Below are 20,459 nucleotides of genomic sequence, written 5' to 3'. Positions count from 1 at the left end.
CAGCAACCTAACCCTCTTCATTTCCCCTCCTCTCCATGTCCTCCTCCTGTCAGAAGCTCCAGTTCACCGAGGCGGACTGCTCCAGCCATGAGGCAGCCCTCGCCACGACGGCACTGTCCCTTGTGGTGCTCAACCAGCAGCTAGAGAGACTGCTGCTGGAGGACATGGCCAGTGATGAGCAGATCTTTGACTGGGTAGAGGTACGGACTGTAGTATTACGCCCGCCACACAGCTCAGCACAGCCACATTTGACTTCATGTCATACGCATGTTGTGTTTATACATGCATAGTGTTGCATATTTCAAGTGAAGTGTCACAGATGCAGGCAGTGATATCGAGAAGCTTTCACCTCTGTCTAAGCGGAACTCCTTTGTGCTCCTCTGTTATCATCCACATCCCAGGCAAATCTAGATGAATCTCAGATGAGCTCCTCTCCGTTCCTGAGAGCTCTAATGACAGCTGTGTGTAAGGCAGCGGTGAAAGGTAAGCTCTCCATTCCTTTATCTAGCAACAGATCACTGTTGTTTTTTATATATTATATAGCTAGAGGAACTCACAACCATTCTTTCCATCTTTTGTTTCTTGTGTAGATGAAAGTGCTTCCTGTCGAGTGGACGTAGCCATCATTCAGAGGAGATTGCCCGTATTACTCAAGTACCTTAACTCAGACACTGAGCGACAGCTTCAAGCACTTTATGCACTGCAGGCGCTGATAGTCACTTTGGATCAGCCTCCTAGTAAGTAGCATCCCAATCAGACCCTTCAACCTCAATATTCACTATAAAGATATAAGCACAGTTCTGTCTCCTGCCCTGCATTTTACTTGACAGCAGACATCCTTTCATGGTTTTATCTCATGCAGCCATTGCTATTATATAAACAAAGTGTATTCATTAACCTACATGCATATCTATACCCTCACACACACTGAAAACGGAGACTAATTTCAGCAATGGGATTTGATGGTTATAGCACTTTTCCCCTCTTGTCTCTCTTTCTCCAGACCTGCTCCGGATGTTCTTTGATTGTCTGTATGATGAGGACGTCATCTCGGAGGACGCTTTTTACAAGTGGGAGACCAGCAAAGATCCAGCAGAGGAGCTGGGCAAGGGTGTGGCTCTCAAGTCTGTAACGGCTTTCTTCACCTGGCTGAGGGAAGCCGAGGAGGAGTCAGAGGATAATTGACAAGGGAGCAGGCGGCCGCTGCAAGCCCCCAGGACAAGAGGCCAGCTGTTGCTACATAGAATAACTGCATCTTCATAGCAAAACAAACAGACAAACCTACAAAATGCGCGCGGGCAGGACGACATGTTTACGGCTGGAATTTTTTTCTGCGGTACGGTTCTAAGACCATTTTGAGTTTGAATTCCAACGGCTGAAGCACTAAATACCTGTGTTATACATAGAAAATATTTTTGTTTTAAATTTTAACTTTTCTTTTGTTACTTTTTAAGAAGAGACTTAAAGATACATAGGTTCCGGACTCGTTAATTTATTATTTTTTTAAAGGACTGCAAATATGGAAGTTTATTTAACATTTGCAGATGCTCATAATGAGGAAAACATTGATGACAAATAGAAATAACAATATCATTAATTATAATAACAATAATAATAATTGTGAAATAAATAGCCTCCCTGGATTCCATGTTGTTTGGTTGAAAACAGGGTAAAAAGTTATTTTGGGATGAAGGGGAAGGCAGAGAAAGGGTGGATGCACAGAGACAATTTACATTGTAAGACATCAGAGGTTAAAGGTTACCAGTAAATAACCACAGGAAGTGCACTCTGTGATATGTACATAAACTTCCCAAGAGGAAGAGCTGCATTCAAGAAGCAATGCAAATCAGTCCACAAAATAACATTTAAATGAACGTGAATAAACAACAATGAACAATGGATAAAATGCAAGATTAAAAAGAAAATGCCAAGGTTGCTGAACATGAAGTGCTTGTAATACTTAAGACCTACCGAGCAAATTAAAAGCTTGTAAATACATTAAAGACAAAAAAGGTATTTAAAAAATATTGCAAATGCAATGGTGATTTTGTGGAGTGTGATGTCTGCACTGCAATGTGAAGATTTGTTACTGTGTTTTAACCATGGCTGGAGATAAGTCTGAAAGTGAATTATGTGTTGAAAGTGTGGCAGTGTCAAGCATTTATCTCTAAAATGAGGCTACAGTATAAGGATTCTGAAAGATATTGAGTAACTCTTGTAGGACAATGGAAGTTAACTAGAACAATTATTTTATAATAAATACAAATAATTTGAGTCAACTTCCATTGTATTCCAAGAGTTGCCGGTTTGTACCTTTTTATTAATGCGTCTTGGTTGAAAAGTTAAGTATCGACAGTACCTTTAACCTCCACAGGAATTGACCCTACATCTTATGTTTGCCCGAGCGGTGGGTGTAACGAACTAGCTGAGCCTGATGCGGCATGAATGATGTAGGACAAGTCATATCTTGCATGTCTTAAATTGCCTTAGGATGTTTGCCAGAATTCCTATGTAATGCTCTTGTATCTATGACTTGTGATTCAGGTGTAGAGTCAATGAAGTGACAGTCAACTGTAGTGGATGAGCACATACAGCCTGCAGAAATGTAAGAGGGTAAAAGAGCCTGTATCACACCATTCTTTGATCACATTTCAGACAATTTCACCTTCTGACAGACCGGAAACCAGTATGGTATTGGTAGACAGTAGTCTACAGTGGCTTGCTTCTGCAAGACAAAGGTTGGTGACTGGTAAACATATCTGGGAGCGCCATATCCCAGATACTATACTGCAGCATTTCAATTAGAATTGCTACGTTGTCACTTTCAGGAGTTCAAAAGAATGTTCAACATTTGGCATCCTGTGGGATCCGGTTCAGCACACCGCAGTGCAAAATCACTGGTTTAAAAATCATCTTGCATCCCAACTAACTGTTACGTTAATGTTTTAAGTATCCCTATATTCTGTTATTACGGTGCTAGTGATTAGTACGCCTGCGCGGAAGTCTGCTGATGGACCTGGTTGGAGTGCAATGGCAACCGTGTACTGTGGAAATACGGTTTAGTAAACGTTGTTAAACTGGAACCTAGTCGGTGTCATTTTAAGTTAACGTTGGTAGCAGAAGATGGCAAATAACTACAATGTGCCACCTCGCTTCGACGAGGAGAGGTCGTATGAAAATTGGAAAAATGAACTTGGAAACTGGACACTGGTTACTTACTAATCTGGACGAGAAAAAGCAAGCACTTGTGGTATTATCGCTCGAGGAATAATACCACCGCAAGTGGTATTATGCCTCTGAGGATTTGAACAAGGATGATGGTATGGGAACTTTGATCAGAGCACTGGTTTCTGTCTTTCTTAAAGAAGAGAAAGACGGTGCCTACGAGGCATATTCAAGCTGACAGTCCCTAGAGACATTTCTGTTGCGTTGACGGACTACATAATTGATTTCGAACAGCGGTACAATAGGATGCGCAAGTACGACATGGTTCTCCTGGATGCAGCTTTCAAGTTGCTAGATACTGCCTGTCTGGATGGTAGGGAGATAAGCCCTGCTTGTACTGTGCTGACTTGAGTCAATGAATTCGGCACTAAAAATACTTTGGTGAATTGTCGTCTCGCGCCAGTAACAGATGGAATGCAAGTGTGACGCATCAGAGAAAAGGCGCCAACAAGTCACGTTCTCAAGATAACCAGACGAGGGCGCCATTGCCCGCCACAAATCCACTGGACAGGTATGGATGGAGATCAAAATGTGCTATTTGTCAAAGCACTTACCATTGGGTTAAAGACTCCTCATAAAAATGAGCACGTTTAACTAACAGAGGAAAATGTAAACACAGAGAGAGCAGTGTAACATTACACTGCTTTCAAACATCTGCTTCTGAGATCTTTATAGTTGAATCCTTAGGATCTGCTGTGATCGATACTGCATGTACACACAGTGTGTGGCGCAAAATGCCTTGATGGCTATGTCAGAGTACAAAATATGATTGACACCAAGCAACAGCGCTTTCAAATTTGGAGATGGGAGAATCGTCTTTTCTACCAAGAGAGTCAAGATGCCAGCAAAAATTGGTCAGACTAAGTGTCACATTGAAACAGGTGGTCCCTACAGATGTCCCCTTACTATTAAGCAAAGCTTCCCTCAAGAAGGCTGTACTAGACATAAAAATGACAAGGCAGTGGTGTTTAAACAACCAGTGACCCTTGAACTTACTACCTCAGGTCACTATTGTGTAAACATTTTAGACAAGTACATCATACAGAGTCCATGTAAAAAATGAGATTCTTACAGACACAGCTCATGGAGATTCTAACAGTCACAAAGAACAGGAACACAGGAAAAGCTAGTATTGTTAAAAATTTACAAACAGTTTTGACATGCTACAGTTGACAGACTTCAGAAATTTCTCAGCTGGCTTCCAAGTACAATGAAACAGTGTCTAAATCTACACGAGCTAGGACCAAGTGTTTGGTACCTTCACATAATCAACCACTTCACACGCTTCAGTGCTGGAAGCATTTGTGAATACAAAGAAACCCAGTGAAATCGTCAAGCATTTCATTCATTCCTGGATAAGTGTGCATGTCCCGCCCCAGAAATTGTACAGTGACAATGGAGGAGAATTCAATAATAATTAAATAAGAGAAATGGCTGGAGAAATTACAACATGGATATAAAGACAACTGCTGCATACAGTCCATGGAGCAATGGACTTCTGGAGAGACACAATCGAACACTCACAGAGATTATGCTGAAAGTGAAGCAAGACAAGTGAAGCAAGACAATGTGACTGGAAAACAGCCCTAGAGTGGGCTTTGATGGCAAAAAAAACCTCAATGCACAATGTTCATGGCTACAGCCCATACCAACTCGTTTTTCGGGCAGAACCCTAATTTTCCCTCTGTACTTGTTGACAAGATTTGATTTGAGATGCAGCAAGAAAAGCATTCACAGAAGCTGAGTGTTCAGAGAGAATTCGCAAGGCACTGCGTAAACAGCTTTGACCCACCGATGAGAAGTACGAGGCTGGAAACAAAGTCTACTACAAACGAGTTGACTGTCAAGAGTGGAAAGGAGTAGACATTGGCCAAGATGGTGTGGTGATATTTGTGAGGCACCATTGTCAGGGTGCAACACTCACGATGGGTGAAAGTAAATGATCAAAAAAGATGGAGCGGCTGTTGCTGAGAATCAGCCTCTGACTACAAATTACAAAAAGGACACATTAACAGACACAAACCTACCAGATGTGCATCCAGTGATATGGACACTGAAACGGACACAAGAAATGGAGTAGAAACAAGTAATACTGTTGAGGGTTCAAATGAGGAAAACGTTCAACAGCCACATGTGTTAAGACAACATGGTTGTTCCAATATGAAAACTGGACAAACCATTAAATACATGGACAGAGAAACTGGTATTCCACACACAGCAACCGTCATTGGACGAGCAGGAAAAGAGAAAGGAAATCACCAGAAGTGGTACAACTTGCAGTACTCTGAACCAGCTACACGTTCTGATACAACAGGGTCAGCTGACCTGTCACTTGTAGATCATCTCAAAATTGAACCAATGGAAAATCGAGAAACACAGAATGACATTCAAAATGATGTACTTGAAACAAAGTATCTGTCATTTGACTCAGCTAAACTAGATGAGCTCAGTAATTGGAGGAAAAATTGAATGTTTGAGGAAGTCAAAGAGATTGGCCAAAAATGTGTCTCAACAAGGTCGGAGTGTACCCTTAAATAATCCTTAACTGGTATAGTGCCAAAAACACTTCTAGTGGCTAGAGGTTTTGAGGAGCTGGCTGCTAAAGAACTCCCAAAAGACTCACCGACATGCGCCTCAGAGTCACTCAGATTGCTGCTTACCGTGACCTGCCATAAAAAATGGAAACTTCATTCCATGGACCTCATCTGTATTTTTACAGGGAACAGAGCTGTCAAGGGACATTCACATCTGACCTCTGCCTGCAGCTAAAACCATTTGTCTTCAGTGATGCTTCCCTAGGGAACCTTACAGATGGAGGCACACAAGGTGGACATCTAATCGTGTTAATGGGTGAAGGAAGATTCTCACCTATCTATTAGCAGTCAAAAAGGATCAGAAGTGTTGTCCGAAGCACACTTGCTGGAGAAACCCTTGCTATTGCGGATGGAATTGACAATGCCATCTTTCTAGCAACTCTGTTCTCAGAGCTTACCACTGGTGAGACAAAACGGCACATTCTACCTATAGTTTGTGTCACTGACAACTACTCCTTCGTTGATGCTGTCAAGTCAACCAAGTCTGTCACAGAGCAAAGACTTCGTCTTGAGATTAGTAGCGTCAAGAAATTTTTTCAAGCACAGAAAATCCAGACGATTCTGTGGTCGGCCACAAAGGAACAGCTTTCTTGACTGTCTGTCTAAAAAGGGAGTATCCGGTCTTGTGCTCCTAAAGGCACTCGGTAATGGAATGTGGCAGCTTGAGTAATACAAATAAAAACTTTGTCACACATCCCATTTGTAATGGGCAACTTAAATAATACTTTGGACATTGAATTATTTTGTTTTATTTGTCTTTGAAGAAAAGTGGGAGATTCATTTAGTTAATGTTTTAAGTATCCCTGCTATCAATCTAATAGTATGCCTACGCTGAAGTCTCTCTGTTGATGGACCTGGCCTGAGTGCAATGACAACTATGTACTGTGGAAATACGGTTTAGTAAACGTTGTTAAACTGGAACCTAGTCGTTGTGTCATTTTAAGTAGTTCCAGTAGGTCATCTTGTTTCATGCCGTTGGGTTTTGTCATGCTAAACAAATAGTTTGATCTCACAATACCTGGAGAAGTGTTTCATGTCTCAGGAAGCATGTATTGCTTGGGTAAAGTTAAACATTCTAGCAGGTACCAAAATGTATGTAAGTTGCTGTCTCCAGTTCGGGGCGTGACACCGTCACCAATCGGTTACAGACTCTAGTCCAAGGAGTATCCACAAGTTACACTGGAGGGAACGCAAGTATTGCAGTGCAAGGGGATCGATCAGAGCAAAATCCTTAATAGATTCACTGACCTTGATCACATTCAGTTATGAGGAGTTATTTTGGATGTAAGGTGACTTGTAGATCAGGACGATCCCTCAAATGCTCTGGTTTCATTTCAGGTTGTCTTCATTGCAATTGAGCTGCACATCAGAGGATTCTTAGCGATGTATAATATTGATGTGGTTCCTGATTGTGATGCACCGATATTACATTTTTGGCCAATACCGATATCCGCTATTTTCCTTGCCAAAAAAACGATACCGATATTTAACATTTTAGTGACTTTTTTTAAGCATTCTAGTACAGTTAAATAGTTAACACCCACACATGGATACAGCGGTCTAAGGCACCCTCATGTCAGTGCAAGAGGCATCACTACAGTCCCTGGTTCGAATCCAGGCTGTATCACATCCGGTCGCGATTGGGAGTCCTATAGGGCAGTGCACAATTTGCCCAGCTTCGTCCAGGGTAGGCCGTCATTGTAAGTAAGAATTTGTTCTTTACTGACTTGCCTAGTTAAATAAAGGTCACACACACTGACCAAAAAGTTATTTTGTTGGCATTTACGTATGGCCCCATTACCAGTAAAACATAATCTAAACCTGTTTCTTTCATTTACGTATGGCCCCATTACCAGTAAAACATAATCTAAACCTATTTCTTTCATTTACGTATGGCCCCATTACCAGTAAAACATAATCTAAACCTATTTCTTTCATTTACGTATGGCCCCATTACCAGTAAAACATAATCTAAACCTATTTCTTTCATTTACGTATGGCCCCATTACCAGTAAAACATAATCTAAACCTGTTTCTTTCATTTACGTATGGCCCCATTACCAGTAAAACATAATCTAAACCTGTTTCTTTCATTTACGTATGGCCCCATTACCAGTAAAACATAATCTAAACCTATTTCTTTCATTTACGTATGGCCCCATTACCAGTAAAACATAATCTAAACCTGTTTCTTTCATTTACGTATGGCCCCATTACCAGTAAAACATAATCTAAACCTATTTCTTTCATTTACGTATGGCCCCATTACCAGTAAAACATAATCTAAACCTGTTTCTTTCATTTACGTATGGCCCCATTACCAGTAAAACATAATCTAAACCTGTTTCTTTCATTTACGTATGGCCCCATTACCAGTAAAACATAATCTAAACCTGTTTCTTTCATTTACGTATGGCCCCATTACCAGTAAAACATAATCTAAACCTATTTCTTTCACTTGCTGTGCTGTTTCGTTGTTTCATTCTGAACCAGGATTGCGTCATACATGTCAAGCGGTGAAGTTTCAGCTCTATCTGTCCGTGGCCTCTTCCTCGGTGCGCACTGTCACTGTGTCCGTTTCCATCTTGTCCAGCTGTGTATGTAACATTTCACGTAAACCCTGTTTCTTGTCTGCATCAAAGTAGCGGTCCTTGTACATAGCATCGAGCATGGTGGCGACAGTAAGGAGAGAATGCCACCGAATCGCTTGTTCACAGCCTGTGTGGGCAGTTTTGTTGTCGGGGCAAACTGTTGTCAAGGGCAACTGTTTCATTCGCCAATGTGGGCCAGTAAAAACATCCACCTCGTCGGGAAAAGGGGCCATCTTCACTCCATATAAACTAGTCAGCACTTACGCCACACACTAGCTGCTAGCTAACTGGTTAGCTTAGCATTGACGAAGTCAGAATGGGCATGCACACTCCATTGTTATGTGACAGAATCGATGGCTTTAGAATTAGAATACGAATACTACACTGAACAAAAATATAAATGCACCATGTAAAGTGTTTGTCCCATGTTCCATGAGCTGAAAAAGAAGATTCCAGAAATGTTCCATAGGCACATAAAGCTTCTCAAATTTTGTGCATATTTGTTGACATCCCTGCCAGTTTTGTTGAGCTGGTGTTTCAATACCATGACAGAGGGTATCACGTCTGCTGCAGGCGCAGTTGATGATCTTATTTCTAGAGTCAGTTGTTCAAATGGAGCTAGGTAGTGTGTTCATGTTTCAAACTTGTTCTCAAATAGCAGCAGCGGTATGACAACCAACATATTCATGAGCATGCAATATGACTTTCCTCAGTACGAAATCCTTGACGACCCACTGTGCTGTCAGACTCAGCATGCTCATGGGGTTGATATTGCTGGTCCAAATGTGATGCTATCACTTTGTAACTCCGGTAGGGCAAAATCTGAAAAATAGTACCCCCCCCCTCAAAAAAAAGTGTACCAGTGCTCGACCAGTTGACGAAAGCCAACATCACCCACGACAGAGAACGGTTGATTGTGAAGGGCAATGAATTACATTATCTTGGCGTTAATGGATTTCACCTTTGAGTTGTCTCGCTGAAATGTCCTTACTCTTTCAAATGACTGCTCGACTTGTTGACTGCTCGATCCATACAGCAGATATTATGGGCTAGGTTAGGAATGCTGTGTTGCACGTGCAGCGCAAAATTTTACGTGGCATCATTACGTCATGTACCTACGTTATATGCAAAGATGTTCTCATCTATCTGTGTTATATAGGTATGCACGTCAGCTTTGACATCGGTGTTGCACATCAGCGTTAAACTAGACATCAGGCTGATACCGATGTTGGCATTTTTAGCTAATATCTCCCATTTCTGATATGTTCACCGATATATCGTGCATCCCTAGTTCCTGAGATGTTAGACACTTCTCCAGGCCTTTTGAGATCTGCTCATCTGTACAGTGTGACTGCAATGATGACTACCTGGAACATTTGTGGATGCTTTGCAGATCCACAAGTGGTGTTCCAGGTTGTCTTTTTTTATTTAGTTTTTATTTTTTTACAGATAATCTAATTTAATGCCTGGAGAAGTGTGTAACATCTTATCAACAATATAGCAATCTTCTGAGTTGCAGAGTGCCACTGCTAAATGCCTTAAATGCCACCTCACATTTGAGTTCCAAGTAATCTTGTTTTGTGTTCACTTGTAGAAGCTTGCTATAGCGTTTCAATGTCATTCCTGATGGGTCTCGTTCCCCTGCTCTGATGTTGCATACATCAACCAATTCTGCATGCCACGTCATCGACTGACAGATTGCTATAACATATGTGGTTAAGGTGAAAACACACTGGTAAGAATGGGTGCGTTCAAGTAGATCACTTTTGTCAAGTCAGGGCCCATCTTTGCTTTTTCAAATTGTCCGACTTGCGCCTATGTCGACTGCATGAACTTTACAAAATCATGTGATCGAAGGTCATGAAGTTTTGACTGCAGTCAACTGCAAGTTTCTGCAATTGCGCTTTGCCAACTTCATCCTGCAGCCATCGCCTGCATTGTGGGAGGCTCTGTTGTCACCCAATCATATGGTGTTTTTGTTTGACCCACTGGAACATTACTGAAACAGGAACCAACTTTGCTGGGATTCATATATAGCAGGCTAGTGGATAAAAACAAATGGATGTGATATTTGAGGCTCTCTCGTTCATTGATTTTACAATGTACACACAGGATTTCAGTTTGAGAGTTAATGATATTGGGGTTGGAAACCCCATCCCCAAAAAGTTAAACAACACTGCCATGTTGATCTAAACCTTGCTGTTGGAAAACCACAGTTAGCGTCCGACTTTCGGCTGTCGAAGTTGCACCTACCTCCCCTGACTTCAATCCTCGACTTTCGTCTACAGTTGGTTGCTTTAGCCTTAGCACTCAAATGCGCTCAATGCCTGTTGTGTTTTTCACAACCCCCGCCGGTACCGTTTGACATGACTACTGTCTACCTACCGAACATTCTGGCCGATTCTACTCGTAGAATGTTTTGGCCCACTCGGTTGTCAGTAGAGATTAGCCAATCAGAGAGCACAGACCTCTGCAAAAAGGGAGCAATTTTTTTTATTTTTTAAATAGGGCCTTTTCACGGTGTTCAACTACTTAAAAGCATATTCATTAGTTAATAAAAATGGGCTTCGTCTATAGAAATAGGTCCTGCCTCTCGCTAAATGGTAGAAAGCAGATTATTCAGTCGACATTCCTATTGGTCCTATGGCAACCATCTACAGTACATTCCGAAAGTATTCAGACCCCTTGACTTTTTCCACATTTTGTTACATTACAGCCTTATTCTAAAATTGATTAAATAGCTTTTTTTCCCTCATCAATCTACACACAGTACCCCATAATGACAGTGAAAACATATTTTTTGAAATGGTCATTTTATTAAAAATAAAGATACCTTATTTACACAAGTATTCAGACCCTTTGCTATGAGACTCAAAATTGAGCTCCGGTGCATCCTGTTTCCATCGATCATTGTTTCTACAACTTGATTGGAGTCCACCTATGGTAAATTCAATTGTTGGGACGTGATTTGGAAAGGCACATACCTTTCTATATAAGATTCCACAGTTGACAGTGCATGTCAGAGAAAAAACCAAGCCATGAGGTCGAAGGAATTGTCCGTAGAGCTCTGAGACAGGATTGTGTCGAGCCACAGATCTGGGGAAGGGTACCAAAAAATGTCTGCAGCATTGAAGGCCCCCAAGAACACAGTGGCCTCCATTCTTAAATGGAAGAAGTTTGGAACCACCGAGACTCTTACTAGAGCTGGCCAAACTGAGCAATCAGGGGAGAAGGGCATTGGTGAGAGAGGTGACCAAGAAACCGATGGTCACTCTGACAGAGCTCCAGAGTTCCTCTGTATAGATGGGATAACCTTCCAGAAGGACAACCATCTCTGCAGCACTCCACCAATCCGGCCTTAATGGTAGAGTGGCCAGACGGAAGCCACTCCTCAGTAAAAGGCACATAACAGCCCGCTTGGAGTTTTCCAAAAGGCACTTAAAGACTTTCAGACCATGAGAAACAAGATGCTCTGGTCTGATGAAACCAAGATTGAACTCTTTGGCCTGATTGCCAAGTGTCACATCTGGAGGAAACCTGGCACACTACGGTGAAGCATGGTGGTGGCAGCATCATGCTGTGGGGATTTTAAAAAAGGGGAAGATGAACGGCGCAAAGTATAGAGAGATTCTTGATGAAAACCTGCTCCTGCGCACTCAGGACCTCAGACTGGTTCACCTTCCAACAGGAAAACGACCCTAAGCACATAGCCAAGACAATGCATGAGTGGCTTCGGGACAAGTCTCTGAATGCCCTTGAGTGGCCCGGACTTGAACCCGATCAAACATCTCTGGAGAGACCTGAAAATAGTTGTGCAGCGACGCTCCCCATCCAACCGGACAGAGTTTGAGAGGATCTGCAGAGACGAATGGGAGAAACTCCCCAAATACAGGTGTGCCAAGCTTGTAGCGTCATACCCTAGACTCAAGTCTGTAATTGCTGCCTAAGGTGCTTCAACAAAGTACTGAGTAATAGGTCTGAATACTTATGTAAATGTGATATTTAAGTTTTTTTATACATTTGCACCAAAAAATTACCTGTTTTTGCTTTGTCATTGTGTGTCTAGATTGAGGGATATTTTTTTGTTTTAATCCATTTTTAAATAAGGCTGTAATGTAACAAAATGTGGAAAAAGTCAAGGGGTCTGAATACTTTCCGAATGCACTGTGTAATGAAGTGGCAGCTACATTCATAAAGCCATTAGATTCAGTTAGTCATAGTACACTACGTTTTATTATGGCGACAATTTTAGTACTCATCACTGCATTCTCTACCAGAAAGTTTGTTGTCCCTCTTCCATGTCACATGGGTTGATACATTGCTTTGTTTTAATTTGTAAAGCCTTTTAACAAAAAGTCCCACTATACTTAACATCATTACTAAACTTTAGACATGAGTTACCACAGCTGGTCTCAGGGATGGCTACCACTGGAAACGTATTTGGTCTCTACTGTTAGGTAAATCAGCTTTTAGTTTTCTTGCACCTTATTTGTGGAACACTCTTCAACATGTTCTTACATTTGATGTTCTGGTGCCTCTAGGACAATTCAGAAAGCTGATTGAGGACCTTATTACTGTTGTTTGTTTTTTATGACCATGATATTCTTTCTCCTTGCATTCTGTATTTATATATTGATGTGTGTATTTTCTGTAATATATGTAATTCAGGGCTCATCTGTAAAATAGACCTTGGTCTCAGTATGACCCTGATAAAATAAAGGTTAAATTAATAGAAATACAATCTGGCTAGTTACAAAAAGGGCTTTGTACAACAGTAGCCGCATTGACGCAGCTAGTTTGTTAGTTAACATTGGCTGGCTACTAGTAATAAGTCGTTCGCGAATTTGGTGAATGTTGGGAATCGCATCGGTGAAAGATTCATTAATTTGCCTTCATGATTTGCATACTGCTACCAAAGACAGTACAGTATGAAGGTATGCAGAAACTGCTTCTCCCGATATAAATCTCAGATGACGCTTGTAGACGATGTCATGAAGACGTTGGCTCGCTAAACTCATGTGCAGAAACACGTAATTAGGTCTAACGGTGATCTCGTGCCGAACTGCGCATGTGTCAAATCAAAGGCACTCCGATATAGTTGTTTTTGATGAAAATAGAAACGTATTAGCTTGTCACTCATGAGGTTGGAGTAATAACATATTCAACTACTTAAGACATTTGCTAGAATCCAGGTTGTGGCCTTGGATTTCGAGAAAATTAACAACTAAGGAACTATTTTTCACTTATCATTGACTCCTCAAACCCCGGCCTGGTCTGTTTCGCAAGCGTTCCAGGAAGTTTCGCGAGCTTCAAACAACAATTATCAGCAAATAAATTACAAAATCATTCTCTGAAGACGGTAAATAATAAATTTAGCTGGCGAACTAATAAACATTTTATTTTAAGGAGCATATCACAAGCTGACATACTGGTAGCCTACTGTTCGGGCTTTACATGAGATATATGCATTTTCTTCATGTTTCTAGGTCGACTTTCAAGTATTTTGAATGAGGAGCCAAATGATGCGGCTCTTTTAGGAGAACAAAGCCAAATGATGCGGCTACAGATGTGGCTGACCGAAAAGACTCAGAACAAATATATTTATAACTAACCCACGATAGACCACAGCCTGTCGTTTCCAATGGGATCAAACAGTCATAGTGGACAGAAAAAGCAAGGAGGGGGGCAGAGGCAAGCATGAGCCAGTGAGATCCTATTGGCGCGATCTAGCATACATTTGCTTATTTTCTTTAGAGAACGCCTACCCTGAAGTGGGCGTGTGCAGTAACTCAATTCACCCTTGCACTCCTAAACAACGGAGGGTAAAATCTACAAAACTTTGTCCACTGTTTAACAGATTTTAGTTTTGGTAACCGAAAACTGTATTTAGATCAAACGTTTCATCGATGAGAAAGTTAGCATAATGTTGGCCAAAATCCAACTAGCTTCATTTACTCCCGCTGCTGGCCACTGGGCTTCCTCTCATCATGTGTGGAACCGCCAACCGGATGCTTCACACTTTTATACCTATATCTGTGCTCATAATGCTGGCTACCATTCTTCTGGCTACCACTAGCGTTACGCCGGGGGACATTCACAATAAAGCTTAAGAAAGCGACGCTACTGCCACCTTCTGGTTTGGACTATTTTAACAAGGCTGACGGACTGTGATCTGCCGTCTGAAAACAAAAAAAGATTAACTGCCAACACTGTTAAGATCTGCTAAATATTCTCGGCCGGCAAACATTCGAATTACCGGTGAATGTCAAACGTACCGGTGTGTCCGAGCCTTTAGCTGATACGTAAAATACCTATGGAGGCGTTTTAAATTCTGGCAGGCGTCAGCAACGCCTGGGCAGAGGAACGCGCCCAAAATATGCGCAGGACGACTGCACTACTTTTGGAACGCGCCCAATACCTTACCACGACGCTACGTGTACGATCAAGGGGGAGGGGCACGTAAACAGAATTCTAAACAAAGGAGAGCGATTCAGTTTTTATTTCAACGTCTTTGTAGAGAGTCGAAAGGTAAGAATATTAATAATTGTACATTATTAGTTCCTGCAAAAAGTGTTTGACGATAGAGCTCTGGCAAAAATGCATGCACCGTTTTCTCCTTTGCCAATGCAATTTCGATGCATTTACCATCAGCTCTATGCAGCGCCATTACTGTGTAGGGTAAATGAACAAAATGGCCATATTATTACTGAGGACGTGCATCTTCCTCGTTATGAATTTTTGCTAACTATTTCCATGCCCCCCACCATTCCAAAACTTCATAGAATATTGCACACTCCTTATTTATTTTGGTTTTATTTATTTTGGTCGATAATGTACTTTTGCAAAGGGCAGTAACTTGCATTTGATGAGTGCACAGGCCGTGATTAACGTTGCCTCGCACATGGATAGCAGAATCAGTGGGTGACTTTTACGACTGCATGATGTTACCATTGGGTCTTGCTAAGTTGCTTTGTATCAAACTGTATTGTGATTTTAATAATGCAGTTAATAACTTATCTGACCATGCAAAGGAAATGTTTTAATTTGTCCTCTGTATCTCTTGTCACCAGTTTGGAGTCATGCCTATACGTCGTGCAGCTAGGACACCACCGCAGGAGATGCCCCCCTCGGCTGCACCAGAGGGAGGTGAGTTCAAGAATCTCAACATGAACACGAACGCTATGGGGTTCATATCGATGATGTATATAAACCCTGGATTGCTGATGCTATGTATTGGTATTTGAGAGGTTTGACGCAAATGGTAGACCATATTGGGACTCCACAGTAGTGGAAACAGTACAATTAGTCATCTCTAAAAACAAATCTACTTTTTTTTTTTTTTTTTATGTTTAGCTCACATACACCATAATGCGTACTTAAAAATGATGTGAGCTAAACATTTTTAAAAAAATTATAAAGTATATATGTTTTAAGATTACTAATGTTACTGTCCCCACTACTTGGGATTTGCAATGTCTGTAATAGAATAAATGTGGCAAAAACGAATGTTGAAAATAATACATTTTATTTCTATGGCTTCCAAACTATTTTTTACCATTTTGGGGGAGTGCCAAGATGATGGAGTCAAGGTGGTTTCAACACAGCGCCCTCATGTGTCATCTAGTGTGTAATAGATAGACATATCTATCAATCATTGGTTCGTATGTACCCAGCATTGACAGGCTAGGAGTGAAAATGGTAAGCACTTGGCAGGACTTGATTCTTGCCCCCAATTGAGTCCCATTTGTCAGTCACTTATCGAATCCTTTCATACTAGTGGTTTAAGAGTGGAATCGGACTTCTCAAATATTTGACATTGTTCTGAGTTCTTGTTGAGTGGTATGTGAATAAAGCATGACATCTGCTTGCTGAATTAACGTATTCAATCTCTTGTCTTCTCTTTCCCCCCACATCTCTCTCCAGAGCCTGATGCCAGTTCTGAGGAGTCTGCCTCTGTTGAGGAGGAGCAGGAGATGACACCCACTGCCCTAGTAGCCAAGGAGGGGGAGGGCACAGGTGAAGGAGAGACAAAAGAGAATGGTGACAAACCTGAGGGAGAGAAAGCTGATGAATCGACTGGAGAGAAGACTGCTGAGGGGGACGAGTCTGAGAAGAAAGAGTGAGTTGCTTGTGCTCATACCCTGTGGTTGTTGCTTCCATATTGGTGTAGATGCATGTTTAATTGCTCTTTGTTTTGTTGGTTGGTTGCAGAGAGGATGGAGTGAAAGAGAAAGTCAAGAAGCCAGTGAAAAGGGCCATTCCTGCCTGGGCAACCATGTCTGCCAGCAAACGTGCAACGCTCACTAATAAGAGCACCTCCACCATGCAGCTGCCTAAGATGGACGACATCCTCATCGAGGCCATTGAGGTCTGTACACAACACACTTACCTTTGTATTATGTAGTTCTCCCTTATTCCCCACGAATGCAACACCTGCAACTCATCATATTTCCTCTGCAGTCCTGCAAGGAGAAGACTGGGGCCTCAGCCCATTCTGTCATGAAGTATATTGTGAAGAAATACCCTAACCTAGAGAAGAGGAAATTCCTCCTCAAGAAGGCTCTCAAGAGGCAGCTGGAGAAGGGCACTGTCAAACAGGTGAGGAGTCCTTATCACTGACCAAAGCTTACCATGTATTAACATGAATTGCAAATGGTAGGCAGCAGTCTTAGTGTTTTCGATCTGTGGGTTACTTGTTGTGGTGCCCTATATCCTGTGTGTCTGGTGTTTTATCTGCCTGCGTACTCCTGATGCTTTACCTTTTGATTCACTCTCACAGCTAAAGGGTAAAGGCCTTTCTGGGAGCTTTACCATTGGGAAGCAGTCCCCTAATAAACCAACTACTAAAGGGGTAGGTCGTTTTCAGTCGCCTCTCTACAAACTTCAACACTAACAATTACAATTGACCATTATGTGATTGTTCCATTGGCTTTGAGCAGGCAGAGTTTGGATATTAGATAATATATGCCATTTAGCAGACACTTTTATCTGAAATCATGCATGCCTAAATTTTTTGTACTGGAACTGAACCCACTATCCTGGCGTTGCCAGCACCATGCTCTACCAACTGAGCTACAGAGCACCACTGTTTGACAGTGATTCTGATTGTGATGGTTTGGTGCTAGAAGCCGATCATCGTGGCACCTGGGTTGAAGGCAGAGACCCTTGGGGATGCTCTGCCCCTGATCATCACACGGCTATGTGAGCCCAAAGAGGCGTCTTATATCCTGATCAAGAAATATGTGGAGCAGCACTTCCCTCAACTCAACGTGGAACATAGGTAAATACCTGTTTTACTGTTATATTGGGATGGGTGGGGTCTCTTATTCTCTGTTTGGAGTACGTAAACACATGCTAACTTACAGTATTACTTGACACAGCAATGCAACCCTTTGCACAACCCAAATCTACAGAATGTTTAATGCAGTACCTTTGAACTATGGGATGTCCATTAGTGGTGTCTATTGGTGGAGGTTAAAATAGAATTTCCAATGCAGTCACTATTTCATTCCTAGGCCAGATATCCTAAAGAGTGCCCTGGTGAGAGCTGTGGACAAGGGTCACCTGGAGCAGATCACTGGAAAAGGTGCCTCTGGAACGTTTCAGGTTAGCCTTATACCAAAGGGATGCACAATTCAGTGTACTTCATGAAGTCTGATGTTGGATCTCTGTTGTATGAGGTGTTTATCTCAGCCCCTCTTACTCTCTCACAGCTGAAGCGGGAAGGGGGCAAGTTCCTGCTGAAAGGTGGGCCCCTGGAGGACGCTATCATGACAGCCATTGTGGCAATGAACGAACCCAAGACTTGCAGCACCACCACACTCCGCAAATTCCTGTTAGAGACAAACCAGGACAGCATGGAGTACCGTGTGGGTAAGACCTGCTCCTTGACTCTCCTAAGAGAAACACTGCTTTGGCAAGATGTGAATACCTACCTGCAACTGCAGGAGCGCTCTCATTAACTAGGTTAAATCAGAGATGTAAAGATGTGTTATTGACCCTGGGCACTTCTCTTCCCTCAGTGAACAACCTGAAGAGGACCCTGCAGAAGTGCAAAATGATGGGCTGGATGGATCAGATCACTGGGAATGGGCTAAATGGAACCTACCAGCTCTGCTACCCTTACTACCCCAGGTAGAACACTACTATAGGAAGGTTACTATGTGATGTATATTGCTACCCTCTGTACATCATTACATTGCTACCATGTGACGTGTATTGCTGCCCTCTACATCATTGCATTACATGTGCTATACCAGGAACAGTATTTCCTGAAGTTCACTCACCTGGAACAGAAAGGTTAAAGATCAGACTGTCTCTTCTTATTCCACAGCCCAGCCATTCTGTTTCCTGAAAAAGTGAAAGAGCAGAAAGTGGCAGAGAAGGACAAACGCAGAAAGAGGGTTGACTTGTCTGATGAGGACTCTGATGAGGAGGAAGAGGACTCGTCCGAGGAAGAGGACTCAGATGATGAACCCCCTCCTAAGAGGTGAGTCCAAGATAAAATCCAATTAGAATATTTTGATTGATATTGTCATACATAGCAGTGAACCATTTGAAACTCACTAACAGTGTATTTGTTCAATACGATCCTTAGGAAAGCTGGGAAGAGGCCACCACCTAAAGCGCGTCGCCCTCCCCCCAGCAAGAAGTCTCGGCCTGCAAGTCAGTCAAGGGCTAAGGGCAAAAAAAGAGCTGCCCCAACGAAGAGGTCTGCACCCCCACCAGTCAAGGCACCCCCACCAGTCAAGGCACCCCCACCAGTCAAGGCACCCCCACCAGTCAAGAAAGCTGCACCTGCGAGCAAGCCCAAAACGCCCATTGTCAAAAAGCTGAGCAAGGCATCGAAGCGGCCAACGCCCAAAAAGTCACCTCCTGCAAAGAAGGCAGCAGCCAATTCTGCAGTGAAGGCCAAGCCAGCAGCTCGCAAGTCCCTGAGGGGGAAGAAGTGAGTTTACTATTGCCCAACAGAGGAAGTTTAACTGTAGCTCTGAAGACAGCGGTGCTCTGCCTCTATCCATGCTCTCTTTCGCATCATTGTTTTCCTCCAGTTTGGGGCTGTAGAATTATTTTCTCTGTGGGATTGGGATGTGGCAGTTATTAGTTCATGTCAATTTACTGTACTTGGGAACTGTTCAATTTCTGTGAACCCAACTTTTAATCTCCATTGTGTAGAATGGCCTCTTAAAATATGTAAAACTGCCTAGGTAAAGAAATGTGACATTTCCATCACTGCTTTTATTTCCCTCACACACTTAATTTTGATAATATGTAGGCAGAGATCCAGAATCAGTGACTTGTCTTTTCATTTTTGCATTTCATCCCAGTCCACTCTACCATGTTTTACTTGGACACATTCCTTTTATCAAATCATTTGTTTACCATTTTGGGAACTTTCTTCCTCTATAACATTTTTGATTTCTCTACATTTAATCGGGAATTAACTCAAATCTTAAAGGATATTGAGACTTATGTTATTAAGTGAATTTGAGAGCATAATGACAGCCAACTTTTCATGTAATGAATTATTGTTTATTACAAATTCTGTTATTTAAATGATTGTCTGAGTGAAACATCCATTACTGGGCCTGTGGTTAAAATACTTAATTTGATTGGAAACTAACTGATCAGGAAGCACTGTTTGTCATTGTGATTTTCAGTACTACTGCATAGTATTAGGGGATTTTTTTTTTGTGTGTGTGTGTGTGTAAACAAGTTAATCAAAGTGAATTGGTTGTGTCCTATACAACGGGAAGAAAGCAGACCAATACAATCTTCTACATTCTGTGTAATAGTGAAAGATTGTGAATAACACACTTCCTTTTGAAGGAGCGTAGCTCATACGTACCCTGCATGCATGCGTGTACTCTTTATGTTATGCTTTTTCCCAAGTCATTATTAAAATGGCTATATTTGTACTTCCTTCATTCTGTCATGGTCTCAAGGGGAGACAAACACGAAATCGTGTCTACTGTTGGAGCTAAAGTATATATTTTAAATACTACACAAAACAAATCCATAGATGTCAATTTGGTTCACTCATGAATAA

General features: G+C 41.9%; 2 protein-coding genes across 5 annotated transcripts in view; both read left to right on the top strand.

Annotated features, from left to right (window-relative positions):
* Nucleotides 1-2,027, top strand: part of LOC106582990 (eukaryotic translation initiation factor 4 gamma 3) — a 75,801-nt gene extending 73,774 nt beyond the window's left edge. For all 3 annotated transcript variants that reach the window (XM_014166673.3, XM_045705615.2, XM_014166660.3), the window contains 4 exons: nucleotides 54-200; nucleotides 402-483; nucleotides 591-737; nucleotides 1,004-2,027. In XM_014166673.3, coding sequence (XP_014022148.1) covers nucleotides 54-200; nucleotides 402-483; nucleotides 591-737; nucleotides 1,004-1,185 — 558 coding nt within the window. In that variant the 3' untranslated portion in view covers nucleotides 1,186-2,027. The remainder of the gene's footprint in view (nucleotides 1-53; nucleotides 201-401; nucleotides 484-590; nucleotides 738-1,003) is intronic.
* A 999-nt stretch (nucleotides 2,028-3,026) lies between these two features.
* LOC106582993 (heterochromatin protein 1-binding protein 3) lies at nucleotides 3,027-20,328 on the top strand. 2 transcript variants are annotated; one of them, XM_045705624.2, is made up of 12 exons: nucleotides 3,027-3,736; nucleotides 15,481-15,556; nucleotides 16,334-16,529; nucleotides 16,622-16,778; nucleotides 16,871-17,008; nucleotides 17,190-17,261; nucleotides 17,536-17,690; nucleotides 17,926-18,016; nucleotides 18,124-18,283; nucleotides 18,433-18,544; nucleotides 18,744-18,899; nucleotides 19,008-20,328. In XM_045705624.2, exons 2-12 carry the CDS (start codon nucleotides 15,490-15,492, stop codon nucleotides 19,360-19,362), a joined length of 1,659 nt encoding a protein of 552 aa, XP_045561580.1. In that variant the 5' UTR covers nucleotides 3,027-3,736; nucleotides 15,481-15,489; the 3' UTR covers nucleotides 19,363-20,328. The 2 variants fall into 2 exon arrangements, with proteins under 2 accessions (XP_045561580.1, XP_014022154.1); XM_014166679.3 differs by lacking the exon at nucleotides 3,027-3,736 and adding an exon at nucleotides 14,790-14,938.
* Nucleotides 20,329-20,459: the final 131 nt, after the last annotated feature.

Source organism: Salmo salar, chromosome 22 (genome assembly GCF_965601325.2).
Source record: "Salmo salar chromosome 22, fSalSal1, whole genome shotgun sequence".
NCBI lineage: Eukaryota > Metazoa > Chordata > Actinopteri > Salmoniformes > Salmonidae > Salmo > Salmo salar.
This window is presented reverse-complemented; position numbering and strand designations above follow the sequence as displayed.

Coding starts and splice junctions, on each gene's coding strand:
- LOC106582993 (XM_045705624.2), top strand. CDS start 15,490: ATGCCTATACGTCGTGCAGCTAGGACACCACCGCAGGAGATGCCCCCC. Junction 15,557..16,333: donor CTCGGCTGCACCAGAGGGAG/GTGAGTTCAAGA, acceptor ATCTCTCTCCAG/AGCCTGATGCCAGTTCTGAG. Junction 17,262..17,535: donor ATAAACCAACTACTAAAGGG/GTAGGTCGTTTT, acceptor GTTTGGTGCTAG/AAGCCGATCATCGTGGCACC.